The sequence below is a fragment of the Lycium barbarum genome, chromosome 10, assembly GCF_019175385.1.
Source record: "Lycium barbarum isolate Lr01 chromosome 10, ASM1917538v2, whole genome shotgun sequence".
Taxonomy (NCBI): Eukaryota; Viridiplantae; Streptophyta; class Magnoliopsida; order Solanales; family Solanaceae; genus Lycium; species Lycium barbarum.
This window is the reverse complement of record NC_083346.1, coordinates 1,041,030-1,053,452: the sequence shown is the minus strand read 5'-3', so window position 1 is coordinate 1,053,452 and position 12,423 is coordinate 1,041,030. Positions and strand designations below refer to the sequence as shown.

The 12,423-nt window shown below is 30.1% G+C and overlaps 1 protein-coding gene across 1 annotated transcript; it reads left to right on the top strand.

Annotated features, from left to right (window-relative positions):
- Nucleotides 1–3,151: 3,151 nt before the first annotated feature.
- LOC132614447 (fatty acyl-CoA reductase 3-like) lies at nt 3,152–12,189 on the top strand. Its single transcript, XM_060328902.1, has 10 exons — nt 3,152–3,338; nt 3,750–3,853; nt 4,394–4,596; nt 4,679–4,779; nt 5,404–5,596; nt 5,747–5,908; nt 10,244–10,325; nt 11,111–11,386; nt 11,607–11,734; nt 11,851–12,189. The coding sequence occupies exons 1-10, from the start codon at nt 3,260–3,262 to the stop codon at nt 11,996–11,998; spliced, it is 1,476 nt and encodes a 491-aa protein (XP_060184885.1). The 5' UTR covers nt 3,152–3,259; the 3' UTR covers nt 11,999–12,189.
- Nucleotides 12,190–12,423: the final 234 nt, after the last annotated feature.

The window sequence follows — 12,423 nt, the reverse complement described above, 5'->3', positions numbered from 1 at the left end:
TCGGGGTTTTTCCCGGAAAAGTCTTCATACAAAACATATAACTTTTACTTCAAATATTTCTGTAATCCTAGTAAGATACAACTATATAATTAAGGTGTTTCTTAAGAAAATAACACAAAATGTGAGATGAGTGATAACATTGTATTAAAATATTCAACAAAAAAGATAATAAAATTGGTTAAAATAAATATTGCTAATTAATAAGCCATAAAGAAAATGACTATAATCTAAAAATACTAAGTCATGCTAAAATAAGTACGGCTAATAAGTTTTAATTACAAGACAAAGAAAAAAATTAAGTTATGTATTTTCATTTTTTAAACCAATTATGCAACACTAAATAATAGATATCCAACATTATTGTCATTCCTAGTCGTAAAATTGAATTTCTTTTGTTAGTTTTGATTTGGACTTTCTATGAGTTACTAACATCCATGGGATATAAAACTTATTAACATTCAAAATTCTAAGTTCAAGCTTGAAATAATATGATAACAGATAAAAAAATACGAAAAAATTTTAAGAAATGTATAAATTACATTAAAAATAAATATTTGTATGTATAAAATATTTTAAAAATTGAATAATTGAATAAATGTAATGTCGGGTTGATTTGGTTCGGTTTGACTTTTTTTAGCTAAAATAAACCAAACCAATTATGATCGGTTTTTTTTCAACACCAAACCAAGTCAAACCAAACCACTAGTCAGATTTTTTTCTCGATTTGATTCGATTTATCGATTTACTTTGTACACCCCTATCTACAACGGTCGGTTCTCTCACACCTAACATTTCCTTTAAATAAGTCCACCCACTGAAACTCTTTATAAGTTAAAAAAAAAAAAAAAAAAAAACCCACACACATTGACAAGAAAAAAAAATGACCTCTATTTTCTCCATGACTCTCTCAATCTTCTTAATTTCTTCAATTTTCTTCCATTTCTCCACAGCGTTGGGTGGTGGAGTTGGTGGTTGGACACGTTAAATAACGTTAATGCCCCTGATGTGGTTATGATTGGTAAGTTTGCTGTGAATGAACATAACAAAGAAGCAGGGACAAAGTTGGAATTTCAAAGTATAGCCAAAGGAGAAACTCAAGTTGTTGCTGGCACAAATTATCGACTAGTAATTAACGCTAAGGATGGTGGTTTTGTTCGTAACTATTTGGTAGTTGTCTGGGATAAGCCATGGGAGAAATTTAAGAAACTTACTTCTTTTAAAGAAATGTAAGTGTTGGTTGGTTATAATTTAATGCGAATTCAGGATTTCGAGTCTCGAGTCAGTGAATTCAGAATAAACGTGATCAATATGATGTTATGATGTAGACGTTTTTACATTTGACCTGAAAAGAATACACAATTGAAGTAAACATTCATTAATTATATCTAAAAAAGAAATATAAGTATATAATTTTAACTCCGTTTTTTGGATATACCTTTTTATTTGGCTAAACATAATAACGCTTTAACCTTATTTAGTGATTTGGCCGATTGAAATAAATAGTCATTGCATCTAAAGAAAAAATAACAAAAAATATACATTTGGTACTCCATTATTCTAGCTAATCTTTTTATTTAGCAAAAATGGAGTTCCAAGCAAGTCTAATTTTAATACAAGTTTGGCCCAAAAAACAAATATACACAATTGAAACAAATAGCCATAGTATCAATGAAAGAAATTTGAAAAATAGAAAGTTCGGATAAAATATGCACCGTATATTAAGATGAAATAGAAAAAATGCACAATCAAAATAATATATTATTGTATATGCCTGTGGCAATTAATGGTTGAAAAATACCTCACCTGAAAGTTGATTTTATCTTCAACTTTTATAAAAGAAGTTTTGAAAAACTAAGTAGGAATTTGGCTATAGATTTTAAATATTTTTCACTTTATTTGAAATTTATGGAGTTGGAGTTGAAGATGGAGTTGTATTCGGTTATATTTTTTGCAAAGATTATTTAGAATAATAAATACAACTTCAAAAGTGAAAAATGACCTATTTTATAACTTGTTTTTTAAATTTTGAATACAATTTCAAGTTGAATTTGAAATTTTCGTATAAAAACCCAATTGTCAAATAAAGTGAAAAATTATACCAAAAAAAAGTGAATACTTTTTTAGGGAAAAGGACACTACCAAAAAGTCTGATTTTCTTTCGTATAATACGTATATAATTATTATGTATACATTGATTGAGCCTCCAAGAAATATCCTAAAACATGTATAATATGTGTATAATTAGTAAGTATACGCTGATTATACATTTATTAAACAGAAATTATATAACAACGATACATTTTCAAAACACATACTGTAGGGATACATATTCTATACGACAATGATACAGTTTCCATACATATGATAAGTTTTCTATACAATAATTTCTATACAACACTGAGAAAATTTCTATACATATGCTGAAATTAGTTGAAAAGGGGCTAAAATGAAATTATTTTTAAAAGACTAAAAATGTCTTATAATCTTCTTGGGTCATCCGGTTGTCAATAGTTTGGGTCGGATGACCATTTGTGTCCTTTTCCCAAAATTAAAGAAAGGACACAAATGGTCATCCGATCCAAACTATTGACAATCGGATGATCCAAAAAGCTTAAAAGACACTTTTTAGCCTTTTTAAAATAATTTCATTTGTTAGCCTTTTCAATTAATTTCAGCATATGTATAGAAATTGTATCCATTATTGTATAGAAAAAATCTATCATATGTATAGAAATTGTATCATTATTGTATAAAATATGTATACTAAATTAAAGCAAAAACACGTATATCTCTTAACTGTGCTTAAGTAAGAGGTGTGTCAGAAATGCATTTCACTTACTGTTATACTAATATTGATATAAATATAAATACTGTGTGTAACAGAGGAAAAATCAAACTTACCTGTTGGTCTGGTAGCCCAATTAATAGTAGGCATTTAACTTAATACGACATGTGTCATGTGTGTACACGCATCCTTAATCAATATGAGAGAAGATAGACAATATGGATGCGATAGCATTGAAGGAATCAATTAAAATTGCGAGCTCACAAATGTTGTTACTAAAACGAACCACACAAAAATCATAAAATAATGAGAAATAAATTTTTTGTTGAAAGTTCAGTTAGTAAATCTTCTATATATATTGGTCCATCAGTACATGTGTGCATGAATCCATATCAATAACAAGTAGCACTTTCATTTTTATATTTTTATTTGCCTGAATTTAGAAAGAAACTTACCTGCCCGTTGCTCTGCTCAATGGAATCACGTACAATACAGCAATTCCTCCAAGGCAAGACTCTTCTCATTACGGGTGCCACCGGTTTCCTCGCAAAGCGTACTCACACACACTCTCTCTTCTGCATTTTCATATATACTCTTCCTAATTGTCACGTTTCGCTTCCCGGAAGTGAATTTGATTATTTTTTATAATTCTAGTGTTCGGATCAGTTTGCATGTCAATTTGATTAGTCTTCGAAGCTAAATTGTAGATTAATTTTTAAATTAATATATGTTCAAAACTATTCGAAATGTTTTGTAAATTGTACTTCTTCTCATATCAATAAAGTGGAAAAATACATTTTAAAATAATGATCAAAGTTTATATAGTTTAGCTATCAGGAAAACGGGTCATGACAAGTATTTTGGAACGGAGGAGTACCAAATTATATTAGATCCTAATCCCGGTAGCTCTAGTTCCTTGGTAAACAATTTGACAAATTTGCATTTGTTTTTATAATGTATGTAGTTCTTGTAGAGAAGATACTTCGTGTTCAACCAAATGTGAAAAAGCTCTACCTTCTCATAAGATCTTCGGACAACAACTCCGCTAGAGAACGCTTCACTGATGAGGTAAGGACCAGATTCCTTAATTTAAATGTGTTTTGGAAGTCAATGTCATTAAATTTGAAAAGAATTCTAACTGAGCTTAAGGTTGTGTTGCCATTAGAGTTTGAGCAAACTAAAAACGGATTACTCCCATATATTGTGATGGAATGGACAAAATTCCTTCATTCTTAATCATAGAGTCTCGGGTTCAACCCTGTGAATATATTATGTAAATAATTTTTAAATAGAGAAAAGTGCCAACTTTTTTAGTTGGGTATTTTATATATAACCTAAAAAGAGAAAAAAGCTTTATTAGCTTGGTTTACTAAGGAAACAAAATACTACTATAAGATTACTAATTAACCAAGATTAAAACTGGGTTTGGGACGGATTGGGTTATGACCTATTATTTAGCTCATTTTGATCCAATTCATCATCTCAACTCACGTAACCCACATATTTATTAACTCATTTTGATCCGCCATATATATTCAACCCAACTAGCTCATTTGACTCTCCTAATTCACATAGGTCATACTCATTTGACACTCCTAATTCACACAGGTCATGATGTCTGAATTATTCAAAGTTATAAGGGAAAAGATGAGTGTAAACCTTTGCTCTCTCGTGGAGGAGAAGGTGTTTGCAATTTCAGGTGACATTTCACACGAAAATATGGGAATTAGAAACTCCGAGTTAAGAGAGGAAATGTGCAAAGAAATAGATATAATAATAAACTCAGCTGCCACGACCAACTTTTATGAGAGGTACTGATATGAAATTGGATATATATTCTTGGAATTTCTCTTTTTTTCCCTCTAATTACACAGTTACATTCTCTTTGAATAGATATGATGTTGCAATGAATGTAAACGCGGTTGGTGCCATGAATGTCCTCAAGTTTGCCAAGAGTTGTACAAAATTGACAATGCTTCTTCATGTATCTACCGGTGAGTTGATAGTTATCAATTTGCTTATTATTTTTAATATGCTAATCACGGCGGCTTAACAAAATAGGTGTTTAAAAGTAAAAAAAATAAAAATAAAATGAGTTTAAATATATTTAATAGAATCATTATATATTTTATTTAAAGTTTATTTGTGTTATTATAACTTCTTAATATGTATTATTAATCACATTTTTATAATCAATTTATTATTCAATTACTTGGTCACAAAGAAATAAAAGAAATAACAAAATAGAAAAAATATTTACAATGAAATACCATATTCCTTTTAAAAAAAATCACTTATACATACTAGTTTGGTTGAGATCAAACTCCTCCTCGGGAGAAAAATGGGCCGATTCGGGTGTGATACAACGTAGATCCAACATTTGATGAGGTTGTTTCAAAGGTGGATTGTGTTTTCCCTTTTTAGATTTGAGGTATTTATATGTCACTATAAAGATTTTTTGTCTAATAGTGTACTTTGTAGGTTAATTACTAATTTTAGTTAAGTTAATAATCGATACTTATTATCATTATTTGCATATAATTATTTTATAAGTGATTTGGTTATTTACATATTTCTTATATTGTCGGTGTATAAAACTTAAACTCTTCTTTCTATAGCTTATGTTTGCGGCAAAGCAACAGGAGTTTTATCAGAAAAATCGTTCCTTATGGGTGAGACACTCAACAAAATCTCTTATTTGGATATGGATGTGGAAAGAGATGTGATAGCAAACAAATTTAAGGAACTTGAAGCTCTAAATGCGACATCAAAGGAAGTAACAACAGCCATGAAAGAACTTGGCATTCAAAGGTTATTACAAGATGCTCATGATGTCATATAGATAGCATATGAGATAAATTTACTTCCTATCCCTTGGTGAAACAAATTCTAAAGTTTATTATTCTCGTCAATTCACAACGTCGGTATAAAATTTAATTGAAATATTTGGTCCTTAACTAGGGCAAGATTACATGGGTGGCAAAACACATATACCTTCACAAAAGCAATGGGAGAGATGCTTTTGGGACATTTGAAGGAAAATCTACAGGTTGTTATCATACGTCCAACAATTATAACTAGTACCTACAAAGAGCCGTTTCCTGGATGGATTGAAAGAGTGAGGTAACTGAATACCGGTAGACATAGTATTAATGTTTGTTTTAGCTTATTGATTACATAATTACGCAAATTAATTTGTGCTCTTATCATCTTAAGTTTTCAAATGAGAATATGAGATAGTCACACACTTTAACATAGTAAAAGAGCAAATATAGGTCCTAGATTCGAGACATGTCGCCATCGTTTATCAAGAAAGTCTCATGAAAAACAAATAAGTTCGGGCATGAGGGTTAGAGTCATCAAAACGTGTTGGTTCAGCGCAACCCAATTCAATAGCTAGCTCGGCTCGGCTCGGCTCAGCCAACCAACTGACCAAGCCCGTCGAAAGGGTTTCCAAAAAGCTAAGTCCTTCACTTGTCAAGAAACCATCTTTAGTTTTCCTTCATATTTTTTTATTTATATACTTTTCGTTTGAAATTAATTAATTAATTATTACTATAATTTTTGCCCTAAAGAGCCAACCCAATCCAGAACTCAAAAGGAGTGACTGGGGTTGAATTTAACTAATAGCCTCAGGTCTAAAATGGGTTAAAAATTCTTGGTCCAACTCACCCATCTAGCGGACTAGGTTGGTGAGCATAGATCATGTTGAAAGCATATTTATGAAACTTAAAGTACGTTCTCTTTAACAGTTTTGTCTTTCATATATATGATATTACCGGTCACTGACTAAGTCTATAGGTCAATATTTTTTTGTTACACAAATTTGACTTTCATATTTAAGCCTCAAAATTCTCTATTACTTACTAGACGGCCTATGCCCGTGCTGCGCACGGGCCTAACCCTTTAGATTATAGTGCATCTATGTGTATGTAGTTGTCTTTGAATAGTGATTATATATATATATATAGAGAGAGAGAGAGAGAGTATATTATGTTTAAAACATGATTAATATAACATTGTAGTTTGTGTTTCGTATCTAGAATTTTATTATATTAATGTTTGCTACGAATACAAAATCGGCAAATTTATTAATATTTTTTAAAAGAGAAGACTTGTTTAAAAAGAAACTATTTTCCTCTCTTTGAGATAAAACAATAGAAATATTTAAGCATACTTTCAATTTTAATTCGATTAATTTAAAGGTGTAAAATACTTATTATTTTTTATCAAATTTTGATTTGGATAATTCTAATTCAAATTATTAAATTAATTTTACATGTTTAAAACGAAACAAAGTATAAATTGATTTTCTATTTAAACGAAGAAATACTATTTTTTAATTTTTGGTAAATATTCTCGGTTTAGCTCATTTTACTTGTCATGTTGTCTTTTGCATTAAATTCTATCTTATTTTAAAATATAAATATTTTAAGTATATTTATTTTGGTGAACATAACAACTTGATTTTGTCAATATGAAATTCTATGTTCAAAACACTATTAATATAACATTGTAGTTTGTGTTCCGTATTTAAAACTTTATTAAATTAGTGTTTGCTACGAATACACATGGTGTTTAATATGGGGCCCATATTTTTTTTTAACATTGTTTGTTTTTTAAATATGGGATTCACTTTTTTTTTCAATATTGCTTGATTTTGTTAATATGGGGTCCACTTTTTTTTCCCGTGAGTTTAGATGTGGTGGGTTCCAATTTTTTTTTTAAATAGTGGATGGTGTTTAATATTGGGCCCACAATTTGGGATTCATTTTTTTTATATATATATTGCTTGATTTTGTCAATATGGGATACTATGTTCAAAACACGATTAATATAACATTGTAGTTTGTGCTCCGTATTTAAAACTTTATTATATTAGTGTTTTCTACGAATATGCACGGTGTTTAATATGGGGCCCACAATTTTTTTTTTTTAATATTGCTTGATTTTGTTAATATGGGGTTTACTTTTTTTTCCCATGAGTTTGGATGTGGTGGGTTCCACTTTTTTTTTTTTAATACTGGATGGTGTTTAGTATGGGGCCCACATTTTTTTTAAATATTAGTTGTTGTTTAATATATATGGGGTCCACAATATTTTTTTTACAATTTTTTTTAATGGGCCTGTTTAATATGCCCGGGCCTAATTGTTTTTTTTAATATATATACTATGTTTAAAACACGATTGATATAACATTGTAATTTGTGCTCCGTATCTAAAACTTTATTATATTAGTGTTTGCTAAGAATACAAAGTCTACACTTTTTTTTTTGACATTGTTTATTTTTTTAATATGGGATTCATTTTTTTTATATATATTGCTTGATTTTGTCAATATGAGATACTATGTTCAAAACACGATTAATATAACATTGTAGTTTGTGCTCCGTATTTAAAACTTTATTATATTAGTGTTTGCTACGAATACGCATGGTGTTTAATATGGGGCCCACATTTTTTTTTTAACATTGTTTGTTTTTTAAATGTGGGATTCACTTTTGTTTTTTCAATATTGCTTGATTTTGTTAATATGGGGTCCACTTTTTTTTCCCGTGAGTTTAGATGTGGTGGGTTCAGTTTTTTTTTTTTTTTAATATTGGATGGTGTTTAATATGGAGCCCACAATTTGGGATTCATTTTTTTTTTTTTATATATATATTGTTTGATTTTGTCAATATGGGATACTATGTTCAAAACACGATTAATATAACATTGTAGTTTGTGCTCCGTATTTAAAACTTTATTATATTAGTGTTTGCTACGAATATGCACGGTGTTTAATATGGGGCCCACAATTTTTTTTTAACATTGTTTGTTTTTTTAATATGGGATTCACTTTTTTTTTCAAATATTACTTGATTTTGTTAATGTAGGGTTCACTTTTTTTTTTCCCGTGAGTTTAGATGTGGTGGGTTCCACCTTTTTTTTTAATACTGAATGGTGTTTAATATGGGGCCCACATTTTTTTTAATATTAGTTGTTGTTTAATATATATGGGGCCCACAATTGTTTTTTACATAATTTTGTTTTTTTTATGGGCCTGTTTAATATGGGGCCCAATTTTATTTTATTTTTATATATACTATGTTCAAAATACGATGGATATAACATAGTAATTTGTGCTCCGTATCTAAAACTTTATTATATTAGTGTTTGCTAAGAATTCAAAGTCTGCACTTTTTTATTTTTTTTTATTTTTTATATATTGCTTGATTTTGTCAATATGAGATACTATGTTCAAAACACGATTAATATAACATTGTAGTTTGTGCTCCGTATTTAAAACTTTGTTATATTAGTGTTTGCTACGAATACGCATGGTGTTTAATATGGGGCCCACATTTTTTTTTAACATTGTTTGTTTTTTAAATATAGGATTCACTTTTTTTTTTCAATATTGCTTGATTTTATTAATATGAGGTCCACTTTTTTTTTCCGTGAGTTTGGATGTGGTGGTTTCACTTTTTTTTTTAATACTGGATGGTGTTTAATATGGGGCCCACAATTCCCAGACCTCACGTTGTGGGATCCAACTGGGTTTGTTGTTGTTGTTGTTTAATATATATGGGGCCCACATTTTTTTTTTTACAATTTTTTTTATGGGCCTGTTTAATATGGGGCCCAATTTGTTTTTTTCAAAACACGATTGATATAACATTGTAATTGTTGCTCCGTCTCTAAAACTTTATTATATTAGTGTTTGCTAAGAATACAAAGTCTGCACTTTTTTTTTTATATATATATTGCTTTATTTTGTCAATATGGGATATTATGTTCAAAACACGATTAATATAACATTGTAGTTTGTACTCCGTATTTAAAACTTTATTATATTAGTGTTTGCTACGAATACGTATAGTGTTTAAAATGGGGCCCACATTTTTTTTAACATTGTTTGTTTTTTAAATATGGAATTCACTTTTTTTTTTCAACATTGCTTGATTTTGTTAATATGGGGTCCACTTTTTTTTTCCATGAGTTTGGATGTGGTGGGTCCACTTTTTTTTTTAATTAATACTGAATGGTGTTTAATATGGGCCCACAATTTTTTTTAATATTAGTTGTTGTTTAATATATATGGGGCCCACAATTTTTTTTATGGGCCTATTTGATATGGAGCCCAAATGTTTTTTTATTGGGGCGTGGAGGGGGGGTCCACAACGGACGACGAAAAAGAAGCACCAACCGGTGCACCGGTGCTTCTAATATAGTAGTAAAGTAAAATGTATATAAAAAGTATTATTACAAACACAAAAATTATGTAACATTTTGAATTTTCTGTTACGATTTTCGTTATCGTGGAAATGTAAGTTCGTTCACTTCAGGGGATTAAAGTTTCCTTTCTTGGCTAATAAACACTAACCAATGACTGTCGTAATAAATTGCCATTATATAATTGTTAGGTAATGTATCATTGTATCTTCGTCTCTTACTCATATTATTTTCTAATAACAGAACGGTGGATTCATTTATTTTGGCTTATGGAAAAGGTATACTGAATTTCTTCTATGGTGATCCTGACTCAAAACTTGATCTGGTAAGTGATTTTCCTGATTCTATAATTTAAACTTTACTAGCACGATGCTATTATTCTCAACTTGATGACTAGATACTTGAAATTTGTCATATCTATTCCCACAGCATTATCACAAAATTATACAATTAAAAAAGGTGAAATATATAAATAGCTCCTAAAAAATTCCTCGTGATCTTCTCAACACACTGTAACCCCCCCCCCCCCCCCTCTTCATGCCTTATTTCTTACACATCAAGTGTTCAATAGACAAAATTTAAACATTGGTTAAGTGTCTTATAAATAACAAAACTCAGTTGAAGTATCCAAATAAAAAACTGTACTGACAACTTTAGAGGATTGTCTATGTCTTTAATCAGCAACAAATTATTTTATAGATAGACAACATTTGAGGTACAATGTGCATGAGATGAATGTGGGGTTACTCTAATAGTAACCAAAGAAGAGGGAAGAGGAGAGGCCAGGGAGGAGCCAGTGAAGATCGGGTACACCTGATTGAATTCAAAACTGCGTTTACTATATAAGTTTGTACTTTGTCATATATAACATCAAAATTTCCTCCCCATTTACGGTGTGGAATATAATTTTTATAATGTGTCATACCGCTCTTTTGCAGAAACTTGCTAGCATAGAAGCCTGTCATTCCATCTCCTCGACCAACATTCCCCCATGAGCATCAAATACACCCCTTAGGGACTAAACGTCCTCATTAATTGAGGGTTGCCCAACCATCGCACCGCGAGGATTTGGCTTTGATTATTTTCTTCCTTCATTTTCTTATTTTACAGATTCCAGGTGATATGGTGGTGAACTCAATTCTTGCAGCAACTTTAACACATGAAAATCAACATTCTAAAGAAGTAGTTGTTTATCATATCAGCTCTTCTTCAAGAGATCCTCTAAGAAATTCAGATATAACGTTTTTCATGTTTCACTACTTCACGCAAAATCCATGGATTAACAAAGATGGAAAAACTATCAACGTGAGGGCTCCTCTGCGTTCATTTAGCAGCATGGCTAGCTTTAGAAAACACATTTCAACTCATTATTTGCCACTTTTAAAGGTACCTTTTTCATATTCCATTTTTCGCCTTGATACATTCTTTTTTAGTAGTACCTTAATTATATATGCAATTTTTTGTGTAATGCATGAATGATGCATACATGATAATCTCTAACTAGAACGTGAACGAAATTAACCCTTTTAGAGTAATCAACATTAGATTAGATTTTTTCAAGCTACAATTGCAACAATAATGCTAACCCATGTTTTAAATGCTTCAGATGCTAAAGTTTGTGAACCTAGTGTCATGCCATTGCTTTGACAAAACCTATTGGTATATGGAAAGAAAGATGCATACGGCTATACGTTTATCTGAATTGTTCGAACCCTACTTGTTTTTCTATGGAAGGTATGCATACGTTATAACTTTTCTACATTTTCTCTCTTTTCAAGTGTATTTTCTTCAACTATGGTTATATATAACTAATGCTCCAATAATATTAATGTTAAGTATATATTTTACAGCTTCGATGATGTTAATACTGAAAGATTAAGATTGGCAATGAAGGAAATCAACATGGATGACGTGCTTAATTTTGACCCGCGTTGCATCAAATGGGAAGATTACTTAATGAATACTCACATTCCTGGAGTTGTGAAGTACCTATTCTAGGGATCATATAAGTTCATATTAAATTTTAAGGGGTCGTTTGGTTTGAACACAAGTTATGATGGGATTAATTATATTGGAATAAGTTATACTGGGATTATTTATGTATGAATTAGTTATCCTGATATTATTTCTTATTGATTATTTGGTTTGATGTATTAAAAGTAACATGCGTAGCATAACTTTTAAGAAAAAGTTATTTATTTACAAAAATACCCTCCACCTGATGTAGTAGAAAAAGGGTTTTGAGAACCTTAGGGCTATTTTAGTCAATTTCACAGTTTTATCCTGGGGTAAGTTATCCCATAATTACTATTCCACCCTCTGATGGGTATAAGTTATCCCAACACTATTTTTAATCCTGGGATAACTTATCCCACGATTAGTAACCAAACAAATGATAAGGTGGTATTAAATTTTTATCCCAT

What these genes read in the sequence shown, in the direction of transcription:
- LOC132614447 (XM_060328902.1), top strand. Translation starts at nt 3,260, where the DNA reads ATGGAATCACGTACAATACAGCAATTCCTCCAAGGCAAGACTCTTCTC. An exon ending in GGATGGATTGAAAGAGTGAG is followed by an intron (nt 5,909 to 10,243) that starts GTAACTGAATAC and finishes TTCTAATAACAG; the next exon opens with AACGGTGGATTCATTTATTT. An exon ending in ATTATTTGCCACTTTTAAAG is followed by an intron (nt 11,387 to 11,606) that starts GTACCTTTTTCA and finishes TAAATGCTTCAG; the next exon opens with ATGCTAAAGTTTGTGAACCT.